The sequence below is a fragment of the Homarus americanus genome, unplaced genomic scaffold (assembly GCF_018991925.1).
Source record: "Homarus americanus isolate GMGI-L3 unplaced genomic scaffold, GMGI_Hamer_2.0 scaffold30535, whole genome shotgun sequence".
Taxonomy (NCBI): Eukaryota; Metazoa; Arthropoda; class Malacostraca; order Decapoda; family Nephropidae; genus Homarus; species Homarus americanus.
The window spans coordinates 5819021-5831692 of NW_024732440.1; the positions used below are offsets into that span (position 1 = coordinate 5819021).

General features: G+C 36.9%; 1 protein-coding gene across 5 annotated transcripts in view; it reads right to left on the minus strand.

Moving 5' to 3' along the window:
* Window positions 1-12672, minus strand: part of LOC121868786 (vacuolar protein sorting-associated protein 13D-like) — a 226289-nt gene that overhangs the window by 208932 nt on the left and 4685 nt on the right. For all 5 annotated transcript variants that reach the window (XM_042369702.1, XM_042369700.1, XM_042369703.1 and 2 more), the window contains exons 2-3: window positions 9684-9824; window positions 7384-7574 (exon numbers count right to left, since the gene is read on the minus strand). In XM_042369702.1, the coding sequence (XP_042225636.1) occupies window positions 7384-7574; window positions 9684-9780 (288 nt within the window). In that variant the 5' untranslated portion in view covers window positions 9781-9824. The remainder of the gene's footprint in view (window positions 1-7383; window positions 7575-9683; window positions 9825-12672) is intronic.

Consider the following 12672-nt stretch of genomic DNA (forward strand, 5'->3'; position numbering starts at 1 on the left):
TTAGAATGTCAGTGGAAGTGAAAAGAGAACTGTGTAAAGAGCGAATGGAAATCTTAATGTCTTCTTTGCCAGTGTATAAATCTACCTTTGAAGATTAAAACATATCCCAAAAACTAAGTAGTGACTTATCTTCTAAGTGCAAAATGTGTTCCTTAAATTGCAGGCATATTTCACGGAGAAAGACATCAGAGTTGATGAAGAAAAACAATATACGGTGTAAGTGGTTGTCATCTTGAATCCACTGTTTAAGAGTTTACATTCTACTGAACCCATAGGTTATACAGTATATACAGTAACTTGAACCAAATGCCATTTTAAATTCAATAATCTATACTATTAACGGTATTCAAGTTTTCACCATACAGTAGGCTCTCACCAATAACGTTTAATAGGTGCCTGAAAAACACCGTTATTAGCGAAAACGTTATTTGTGTGACATTAAAATACATGTAAAAAGGGTTTATTGGTGCCGCAAGAATTTCACCCATTTTTTCCCCTTGAAGCCCTCATAACACTTTTTGTGAGCTGAAATAAAAAGAATTGCTATTCAATCATCAAAATAAAGAGTTTGAGTAATATAACACTTAGTTTTTGAGGTGCTTGGTGTGATGATTGTTCCGTATCTGAGGGCCGCTAACGCTTGCACTGTCTTTCATTCTACAAGCTAACCATTTCACAAGAAAATGCTCTGTTATCACTAACAACCTGTTTCTATCACCTTTATCATTCATAGCTCGCCTCGCATTTCCATCACTTCCGAAATATTTTTAGCCAGCACAATACTCTTCTTGGTCTCCTCTAAGTTCCTCTTAATATTTCGCACTGTAGACTCAGGACAGCTCAATTTCCTCACTTAAAAGTTCCCAGTCATTCAGGTGGCAAATCACTCCCTCCACCACCTCCCCTAGCCCCCACAGGCAAAAATGCGGAAGCCATTATTGATCACCGACACTAACAACCACTGGTTATAGTGGCGAAAATCTCACACGTGGGCGCAGCGCTGTATTCCACTGAGCGTGTGAGAGTGAGAGTGAGGCGGAGTCGACAACTACGTCATCAACATGGCGGCAAACAAATGCTATCATTGATGCGCTCGGACGCTTCCCGCGAAATTTCCGTTATTCAAGAGAATCCAAAAGTTATCGAAAATGGGTATCTATTGTAACTTACCGTTATTGTCGAAAACGTTATTGGCGAGCGCCTACTGTATCAATATTATTCATTTTATTGATGATGGCTTTATTATCATCCATAATATTCAATACAGGTTGAACCTCCCTAATCCGGTACTCAATTGTCCGGCAAAATTTTAGTTTGCCGGACGACCGCTAGTACCCACCGGCGCTAGCATCCATGGTTCGGCATACCTTTGTTTACATCTGGTCCTCGTGGTGTTTGGTGCATTCTTTGGTATTTCAAGTGTTTCTGTAATATTTCACTTGTTATTTACCCTTAATATGCCTCCTAAGCACATTTATTTTATTACAGGTATTTCATTTACTGTACAGATATTTTTTTTCTTTACAGGTGAACATCATCAATTTATGTACAGTTACCGTAACTATTTTGTCATTTTTAGTGCAGAATGAGAAATATTGTTTATCTATTTTCGTTTATTACAATTACCGTACACTGTACAGTAGAATTTAGATATAACACGAGATATGTTCCAAGAGAAGTTGCTTTAAACCGAATTCCCACTAAATCGAAGTGTTGTTTAAATGGAATAATTTAGTTTGGAACTTGAGAGAAACACAAAATACTGAAAAGACTGAGAGTCTACCCAGATGCACCTCAGCCCATCTCCTAGAATAAACAAAACATTGTTCTTTGTAGTAGTATGTTTAAACAAACACTCATAAATCAACACAGCTATAATTAAGGGATGCAAAATGGTCTGTTTACTGGCTGGGACGATGGGGGGAGGGAGGGAGGGAGGTAAGGTGATATGTTTGACAGTTGATGCTGTAGTGGATACTCTCTTCCCCTACAACTGCTGGTTGATCACTTGCCGTTCACTTACCAGCCAACCAGGGGTGAGTTCCTAATGTGATGGGCCTCATTTTCGGACTGCACAATGATTGGCCCGTTACCACCTTCACCTCAGCCAATCAGCAGCTTCGCTCACTTCACATCTGTCTATCTGATCCGGCAGAATAGAATAAATAACCCCAGCCTCGCCGTGAAGGTCATTTTACTCAACACTCTCAAACAGACAAGACCTCCTCTCAACAAGCTCCTCACCACACAGCAACTCCCTAGCACTGCATTGTACATACAATATATATTAGAAAACGTCATTGCGAGTTTCCTTTCTCACCTCCATCCTCAGTGCGAATCTCCTACGTGTACGTATGTATGTGAGCCTAACAAAGAGAAAATAGACAAACACAAAGATAAATTTGACAACTGGCCACATACCATACGCTACAATGCCAAGGTCTAGTGATTATTTATCTATCTGTCCGTAAGAGTGACTAAGTTATTCTCTTATAAAATGTCACTGAACTGACATAGGAGAATATAATTAACATTGCTGGAATTCTTATAAGACAGTCATTAATTTGAATATAAACATGCTATAGCTCTTCGATGCAATGTTGCTTCACTCTCTCTTTTACAGGTACTTTAACAGGCAATGTTAGGTGGATTTGGCATCCTGTGTACCGCCGGCAAGGCCGTGGGCTCGTAACACACGTCTTGCCCGCGGTGTCCACCGTTTCTCTGTGGATGTCGGCCACACGAGAATAACCCGTTATAGTACCTCCTTCTTTCCTCACACAGCCAAACTGTGGAATGCCCTGCCTTCTTCTGTGTTTCCATACGTATACAATCTGTCTCAATTTAAAAAGCTGGTTTTCCGGCATCTTCGTGGTGTAGATTAACACAGTACAGTGATCCCTCGGTTAACAAACGCCTCAGTTAACGAAATTTCAGTTAATGAATTACCTTCCATAAGAATCTTCAATTCGGTTAACAAAATTTTTATGAAATCATGTCAACATGTTTTCGCTTGCTCACCAGCTGGAAGATTAGTCCGCCAATACAGAAATCGGTTCTTAGGCTTACATCCGTTAAAATTGGAGTAAATATCAAGAAGGTTATACTATTCAATAATTTTCCAAGTTTTATATTAAAATTTTTAGTCATTTTAACACTTATTTAACATAATTGCAGTACAGGAAACTAGTTTTTGGTGTGCCAATCAGCCACTTGACTCACCCAGCAAGGCGTCAGTTTGTATCTCTGGTCAGTGGAGGAAACATCTTGCTTGTGGCTCTCTTGAACATAAACTATTTTTATGTTTTTACAGTACAATTATTGGTCATTCTGAAATTTATTTTACATTTTGACAATATATAGTGCAGTGCAGTGTTGATTTAAAGAAAATAATCTTGAATTACACTGAGTGAACTTAAAATTTTATAGGTGAAATGACGGCATCAAGCATGGGGTGATTTCTCTTCCACCCCCACTTCCTTCTCTTCTCCCTTCTCCTCCATCCCCACTTCTAATTCCCATCATCATCATCAACCAGGAGCCTTCTACATACACACCTCAAAGTAAGTGTACTTTACTGCATTTATTTTTACTTTGTATGTAATTTTCGGTGAGCTGGAACCAATTACCCAATATCCCATTGAAACAATGGTTTCGGTTAACGAACGACCTTCTGGAACGAATTGTGTTTGTTAACCGAGGGACTACTGTATAACCTTTTTCTTCTCTATTTTCAATTTCTTTCTGTTCTTTTTTTTTTCGCCCCCCAGGCCCCATTGTGGGTCGTTTGACCTGTGCCTGGGTGTTATTCTTGTAAAAAAAAAAAAATACAAAGAGCAAAATTTTTTATCTCTTGTGAAAAACATATGATGATTATATTCAAATTATTCACTGTCTTGCAAGGATTCCGGCAATACAAATTATATTCTCCTAACTTTAGTCTGTGATAATATGAAAGATAAAAACTTTAAGCCTATAACACCAAACCCTGGCTGGGAAGATAAGGAAGATGGGGGGAGGCAAGTGACAGTGACATGTTTGACAGTTGGAACCGAAGGTCTAGTGAAGTATTTATTTGTTTATTTATGTCCTTTAGCTTGAGTTTATGTTTTTTGTTTATAAAATGTCACAGAAGTGACCAGAGAGAATATAATTTACATTGCTGGAATTCTTATAAGATAATTATTAATTTGAATATAATCATGCTATAGTTTGCACTAGACAAAAATTTTAGTAATCATTTAGTACATTATTTTGAGTACATGTACAGTACAGCTTTGCCCTTAGGACAGTGTAGTGTGCCCAGAGAAACATTAGGCGCAAAATTTTAAATATGATGCTCCAGATTGGCGCATCAATAATACTATGTATTTTACAAAGACCACCTGTGGTTCGGAAAATTCTATAGTCCGGCACTGGTCAGGTCCAAAGGGTGCCGGATTAGGGAGGTTCAACCTGTATCATCTTGTCAAATACCAAGATGTGTACAACCAGTACCATTTAGGTAAATCTTTGATACAAATTACATCATAAACATGCATGAAAGGAGTGAATACATGGGTTCAGTATTCAAATGCAAATACATACATGTACTTCTTATTTCTAAGTACAGTATATGAATACAAAGAAAGTGTCACTCCAAATGTAAATATGAATACTTAATTCTGGGATAATTTAGTCCCACATATTGATAAAATGTGCCAACATCGACACTCGAAAACTTGTTCCTCAAAACAGAATCACATTGGAGCTCAATTAATTCTAACTGAAGATCTTCTGGTCATGAAACTTCATTAACACTGACAGAATGGGTTCTGAAAATTTCTTAAATCTTTCTCAAGGTATTTGAAGTCAACAAATCTTTCTTGGAACTCATTCCTTAACTTGGAAATCTTGATGCAGTACTTTTCTGTGCTGGTATCAAAACGAAGCTCAGTTGTGCCTTGCAGGGACTTTAAGGTCGGAATGTGTGAAAGATTACTCACTGCAAGTTGCCTTTCAAAAATCTGCAGTTTCATCTCAAAGGCATGAATGCAGTCATAAAACTCTGTTCCAATTTATTGCGTCCTTGCACCTTTGTGTTCAGGTAATTTAAGTGCTCTGTAATATCCACCATGAAAGCTAGAGCTTAAACCCATTCATTATCTTTCAATTCATGCATATCCTTTCCTTTCTGTTCCATAAACATCTGTATTCACTACACAATTCATTAAATTGCTTCAGTACGACTCCTCGACTTATCCAGTGAACATCAGTGTGATATGGCAGTCCATGTGTGTTCTCTCATATTCTTCCAAAAAGCAGTTGAATTGTTTGTAGTTCAGACCTTTATAACGACATCCATGACATTATCCAGCTTCTCCATGTATAATGCAATGCAAATTATGAAATTGATGGTTTGGGTTCACAGCTAGTAGTTTTTCCTTTAATTTTGTTGCCACACCAGCTTTTCTCCAAACCATTTGCAGTGCTCCATCTGTAGCCAGACTCACAGTTTGCACCCAGTCAACACCTAATTTATCCAGTGCCCCTACCAAACTTGCAAAGATGTCATCACCTGTTGTTGTTCCTTTCATTGGTACCAGTTCCATAAACTCTTCTGTTAACTACATATTTTCATCCACACCACATATAAAAACTGCAAGTTGTGCCATATCAGTTATATTGGTAATGTACTTTCATCAATTGCAACAGAAAATGCAGTAAAGGACTTTGCCTTTAAGTTGACTGTTAATATTCTTTGATAATTCATTAATTCTCTCTGCAGCTGTATTTCTTGAAAGGCTAACATTTGCAAATGTTTGACATTTTTCAAGGCTTCAATGACACAGCTATTTTATGGGTAATCCTGTAACTTGACTTAACTGCAGCAACACTGACTTGATGAACACTCTTAAATACTGACTGCTGCTTTTTCAGTGACTGTTATAACTCTTTAACTTTGTCTTCGTGTAACTTGCCACTATATTTATTATACTTCTGAGCATGGTTAGGATCATAATGCCTTCAAACATTGTAATCTTTGGCAACAGCTACAAGTTGCTTACAAATCAAACATGTCGGTTTTCCATTCATTTCAACAAAAAAGTACAAGATATTCCACTTTTCCTGTACCAACTGACGCTTGTCATTAATTGTTCTTTTCTTTGATAACATGACTATGGGCTCAAAAGTAAACACAATGGATACTGCTTCCGATGTATGCAACGCTCCAACTGCCTTGAGCGACTATGCAGGACTAGTACCCGTGTGACTGCCCAAGTGAGAGTCAGCCGTATCAGAGCTATCACGTCTAATACCAGTAGACAGCCAGTGGTCAGCCCATCTCACAACTTGTACAGTGGCATGCTTAGAACCACAATTAACCATTAAAACTATCTCATATTGCTCTTTCATTGGTGCTGTTGCACTGAGTATTTTATTCTAGCAAACACCAGACAATTTTATTCAGCTGAGGGAAACCCCCACTAGTCAAATGGGCTAACAACACATTTAGCAGGCCGTCAGTCTAACACCAGATACGTAATGGAGTGAGATTCACAAAACATCCTAAAAGCACTTGCCTTTGAACAGACTCAATAGAAGCGATAGATTCAATAGAATAAAACAGCATTATCCAATACAGATAGTCTCACTTCAAATGCTAGTGTCTTAGGCTCTTAGCTGCTCAAGGTGCAGCTGGAGCAGCCAGTGGGCCGTGGGCCGCGGGCCACATGTAAGAGGGCGCCAGGCCACATATTTGACAACCCAGGTTTAAACCATACTCGATAACAGCAAGCTCCAAAAAAATTAACTGGTGAGTGTTATTAAATTTAGTTCCATTATCATTGATGTTAACAAAGTCTTCATTTGAATACATGTATAAAAGTTAAGCATTGTCACCCCGCAACAGCCATTTTACTTGTTTTATTATTGTTGCACTGGAGTTGTTTGCTTGCCACTTAATGTTTACATTTTTGTATGGAGACGGCAGTAGAAAATCAAGTGTACTTGTAATTCTAAGCAACGGCAACTTTTTTCTAATGTTTAAAACCTATTTTGCAACATTTAATCCTTATTTAGCCATTCTGCAATAAAATAGTAGTAATTAGAGGGATTTATTTATTTTGACAAATTTTGCTATTTGCAAAAACACACCTCCATAAGTACATTACAGTATAGTGGCCTCTTTTAACAGATATTGTATTTTGCTTAGCAAACCTCAAGAATGTATCTCGTCCATTATAAGAGGTATTATATCTTTTTTCATTTGGCATGAAATCTTTATTATTGTACTCCAAATTAATTATCTACTTCTTCCTACTGTATTTACCTTGAAGTTTACTGTATCACTTCACCTCACTATCACTACACTGGCAAGGAATGAAGCACTCATAGACATACCTCTTCAAGTTTTACAGGTCCTGCCACAAGGTAGAGCTGATCAAACATAATGACCCATGGTTCTGAACGTAATCGTGAAACTGGAATTTGAAGTTTAACTTTCCCAACAAATCCAGCCCGGACCTCAACTGGCATATCCAGGTGCCGCAGTGCATCTTTCCGTAGTGGTACATTCTCCAGTTCCACTTCCCCTGTGTGAAGACAGTATTCTTTACATAGTACAGTACTCCAAAATCTTGATAACTTGAGTACTTTTAAGCTAACAGACTTGTATTATTTACTTACATTTCATTAAAAATAGGGAAGTCTTAATGCTTACAAAGATATCTGGCTTAGCATTATTTCTTGGGGGGAGGGAGGCAGAAAACAATTATAAATCAAATCCCTACATGGTAGATAGACTACCTCAATTTCTCTTTTACTGTACTGGCATCTACAATAGTACAATATTTTCCTGGATGTGTGCACAGTCCACTACTAAAGTCCGTTCGCCTCTCGCTCTGAACCACGAACCCCAAGATTTAGATGCATGAATCCGAAGCATTTATGGACAGAATAATGTACGTATCAGTCTACTGCTTTGGGTTCACGAGTCTGAATCTCAGAGTTTGTGGTTCAGAGGGAGAGGTTGAATGGACTATAGTAGTTGACTGTACTAATCCTATCACAAGTCATAAATTGAAACACAATAACCAGATGCTAGTTCCTGTTCAGTATTATATCATATAATGTAGGTAGATGGTAATGTGACAATTACAAGCATATGTGACAACAAACCAACATACATTCTCGGAATGCTCTTACCCATGTTATTTTAAACCATGTATTGTGACTTTGAACTTAATCAAATTGTGACTAAATTTTAATAACTTAACCCAATGCAGTGACTCCAATTCACCCCAAACTCTCAATGTAATAGATTCAATAGTTTGAAGTCATTTGGTGAAATATAAACATAAAATACTTGCAAGGAGACGGAACCAATCATAACATATACCAGTTTCAACATGACTTTAAATAAATAAATTGAAAGACTTGAGTGTCATAAAAGAATTTCTATACATTTAAACATGATTGGGCTGAAAATCAAAATTACTATTTATACTGTGCAATACATGCAGTATTATGGCACTATCAAGCAAAGCAAAGAGAGAATCATCCATATGTCCCACATATGAGGATTCATTTTGAGAACCCTGCCAGTAATTCTGAGATTCGTTTAATGCATCACAAGACATTCTCTCTTCCCCCTTGATTTTCTAAAATCCTACGCTATAATACAAGTACATGTACAGTACATTCTTCTAAATACTAATACTGTACATAGTAGCAATACTTTTTGCTGAGAATATATAATTTGTTACAGAAATTGAGGAAATTATGGAGAGCATTTCTGATCCTGTACAGACCACTGAATGGTAAAGTGGCATAGAACAGAAGAATAAAGAATTAAGTCTAACTGGTAGGACTGACACCTCCTCAAGAAGCAATTTCTGATCTTTTATTCTGGTAGTGCATCTACTAATGTTTCACTTCACTGAAAAAATATATACAGCTGTATACATAGAAGAAAGACTTTCAGTTAGAGGCAATAATAGTATTTATCAGGTGCCACTGAGAGTGCTCTGACTCTCAATTGACTAAGCCATGTCAAAATTTTCATTGCTCAATTTGTATATATTTTTATGGTTAAATAAACGGTTTCAATATTAATAATATGAAAATTCATGTTGTCTGACTTTTCCTATTTCTATTAGTAATTACAACTACAGTATATGTTATACTTCATACATTCAATCATCATTTTAATTACTGTACTATTAACAATTAAGAGGAATGTGACTTCCAAGTGGATACACCTCTCACCACCTGTGCTAAGTGTCACTGGTTCATGTCTGGGGCACCTCCAGTAAACCCAACTTTGAAAGGTTACAACTTCACACTTGAGGAAGAAATGGCAGTTAAAAGTAGTGCTGGTCACAATGCTTCCTTGTGTGCTGGAGGATCGGTATTCAGTTAGATGTATTACAAAACCCCTAACAGACTAAAAGGTCTATGGTACCAACTTTCACTTTCATCAACACGGTACAGTAATATACTTAAAAGGCTGTCACTGAGCCAGTTTCAACCTAATTCTTTACTTTTCTCATCATCAGGGCTGCTTATCATGTAAATACAGATAGTGATTAACAAAACAATAAATACTGTCCCTTTGCTTTCATACATTCTGCAAAGCAGACTTATATATAATACAGTCACAGCAGTTTACAAAGTAGTAGAGTACAGTATTGACAATTTACCCGTCAATAGACCAATTGAGAGCTGGTCTGTGTGTAAATTTTCCAGGTACTTTCCCAGATAATTGTTGAGTACCCATGTTGCCAAGCCCTCAAGCATCCTGCCTCAGTTGATTAAGTTGCTTTTTGTGGAAACTATCAGGCCTGAAATAAAAAGAACAATAATAATTAAATAAACTTACACAAGAGGCTGTACGAGACTGTGCAACTTGGAGAACTGCCATCAGATAACTATATCACAAATATGGAAAATTATCATAAAACAGTCTTGATGATGATAGGTAAAAATAAATAATGTTGTTTCTTAAAAAGTGTAAAATCTTGCATAGTGGGACTAAATAGGAGGTACCCGGGTTACGTACGTTCAACTTATGAACATATGCCAATACAAACATGGTTCCATGAAGTTAAACTTTAAATTTAGTTGTTGCTGTTGTTTTTTTTCTGGGGATTAGCCCAACCAGGCACACACTAAACAAGATATTATGCTTCCAACATCTTTCCGAATGGTAATACCTCCCCGTTTGACAGCTGCCTACTACCTACTGCCCTTACCTGATGACTTATTTTTTACTTACCTTTACTGTATTTTATAATTATATTTCTTCTTTTCACTTCAATTAAGTGATATTAAATGTATATAAAGACTTAGGCTATGTTATAGTGGGATTTTAAACAGTTCTGCAAGTACAGTGTGGTATGCATAGACGGCATGTGTTTCAAAGTACATTTTCAACCTAAGAACATCCGTAAGATTGGAACTCGCACGTAATCCGGGGACTGCCTGTATTGACAATATACAGTCTTTGGTAATACCTGGTACTTCACAAAAGATGATTGGCCTTAGTGTTTTTGGTCTGGTTAACCTAGGTTTGGTTTGATTAGTTTTCTTTACTTGATGAACGATAAATTGTAAAATGCAACAATATTTAAAAAAAACGATAAGGAGGGAATGTTATTATATCTTACAAAAATAAAACAGTAAATAACTGTAGTATTTTAGAATAGGTTAGGTCTGGTAAGTTACTTTTCTTAATGCCACATTATGAAAAAATTTTTAAGAATACAGTGGTCCCTCGGTTAACGAACGCCTCGGTTAACGAATTACCTTACATAAGAATTGTCATTTCAGTTAACGAACAAAAATTCGGTTAACGAAAATCTTACGAAAAATTTTTGACATGCTTTGGCTTGCTCATCAGCTGGAAGATTAGTCCGCCAATACAGAAATCGGTTCTTGGACTTACATTCGTTAAAATTGGAGTAAAAATCAAGAAGGTTGTACTATTCAATAATTTTCCAAGTTTTATATTAAAATTTTTAGTCATTTTAACACTTATTTAACATAATTGCAGTACAGGGAACTAGTTTTTGGTGTGCCCATCAGCCACTTCACTCACCCACCAAGGCCTCAGTTTGTATCTCTGTTCAGTGGAGGAAACATCTTGCTTGTGGGTCTCTTGAACAAAGAGTATTTTTACATTTTTACAGTACAACTGTTGGTCATTCTGACATTTATTTTACATATTGACAATATATAGTGCAGTGCAGTGTTAATTTAAAGAAAATAATCTTGAATTACACCAAGTGAAATTAAAATTTTATGGGTGAAATGACGGCATCAAGCATGGGGTGATTTCTCTTCCACCCCCACTTCCTTCTCTTCTCCCTTCTCCTCCATCCCCACTTCTAATTCCCATCATCATCATCATCATCAACCAGGAGCCTTCTACATACACACCACAAAGTAAGTGTACTTTAACGCATTTTTTTTTCACATTGTATGTAGTTTTCGGTGAGCTGGAACCAATTACCCAAAATCCATTGAAACAATGGTTTCGGTTAACGAGCGACCTTCTGGAACGAATTGTGTTCGTTAACCGAGGGACCACTGTATACAGTATAGCTTTATCCAGGAAAAAGAATTATATGAAACTATCCAACTCTCAATTACAGAAAATAAATACAGGGGACCCCCAAGTTCGCGGATTTTTACTTCGCGGATGACACCCTGGATGTACCCAAGATTGTCTGTGGGTAGTTTTAAAGTTGCAGGCATTTTCGCGGCTGGGACAGGGTGCCATTCGTTCTAGAGACAGTAATTTCCTTTACCTGTATTGTAAATATGTGTGTGTGTGTGTGTGTGTGTATAGACACACACACACAAAACAATAATAGCGTAATTTGAAAATACTATCACAAATAATCACAAAGAAATGTATTAAAAATGTGAGTTTACCCTCACATTCGTTCTCTATTACAGTACTTTATTAATAGAGCACGGATGGAGGGAACTCACATTTTTAATAAAAAAAATTCTGATTATTTGTGAGAGGGTTTTTCAATTATTATTTATTTGTATGTGGGTGTATGTGTGTCCGCGCGCACGCACGCACGCACACACACACACGCACACACACACACACACACACACACACACATACAATACTGTACTACAGGTAAAAGAAATAATTATCCTAAGGACAAACACATAAAGGGAATACAGTATACAGTATTGCCCCGCTTTACACGGTTTCACTTTCCGCAATTTCTCATTTACGCGGTACCTTGCCAGAACCGGACTTTCACTTTCCGCGGTGCATCTTCTCATATACGCGGTGAAGTATAATTATTTTTTTTTATTTAGCTCATAAAATTCATACAAATTACCCGGCCAGAATATAATTTACATTGCTTGAATTCTTACAATATGATGACCATTTGGAATATAAACATCATGGATTTTGCATTAGACATACAAATTTTAGATCTAATGTAATAATTTGGTTTAAACAAAGCAAATATTTTATCGCTTGTGCAAAATATATGAAGTTTACATTCAAAATATTCCCTGACCTGCAAGGAATCCAGAAATGTCATTATATTATCCTAACTTTAGTCTGAGGTATTATTTATTACTAAACGTTAAAATCTAGTGTTTTCACCCAAACATTTCTCAGAGAGGTAGGAGCTAGTGAGCTGGGAAGAGGGG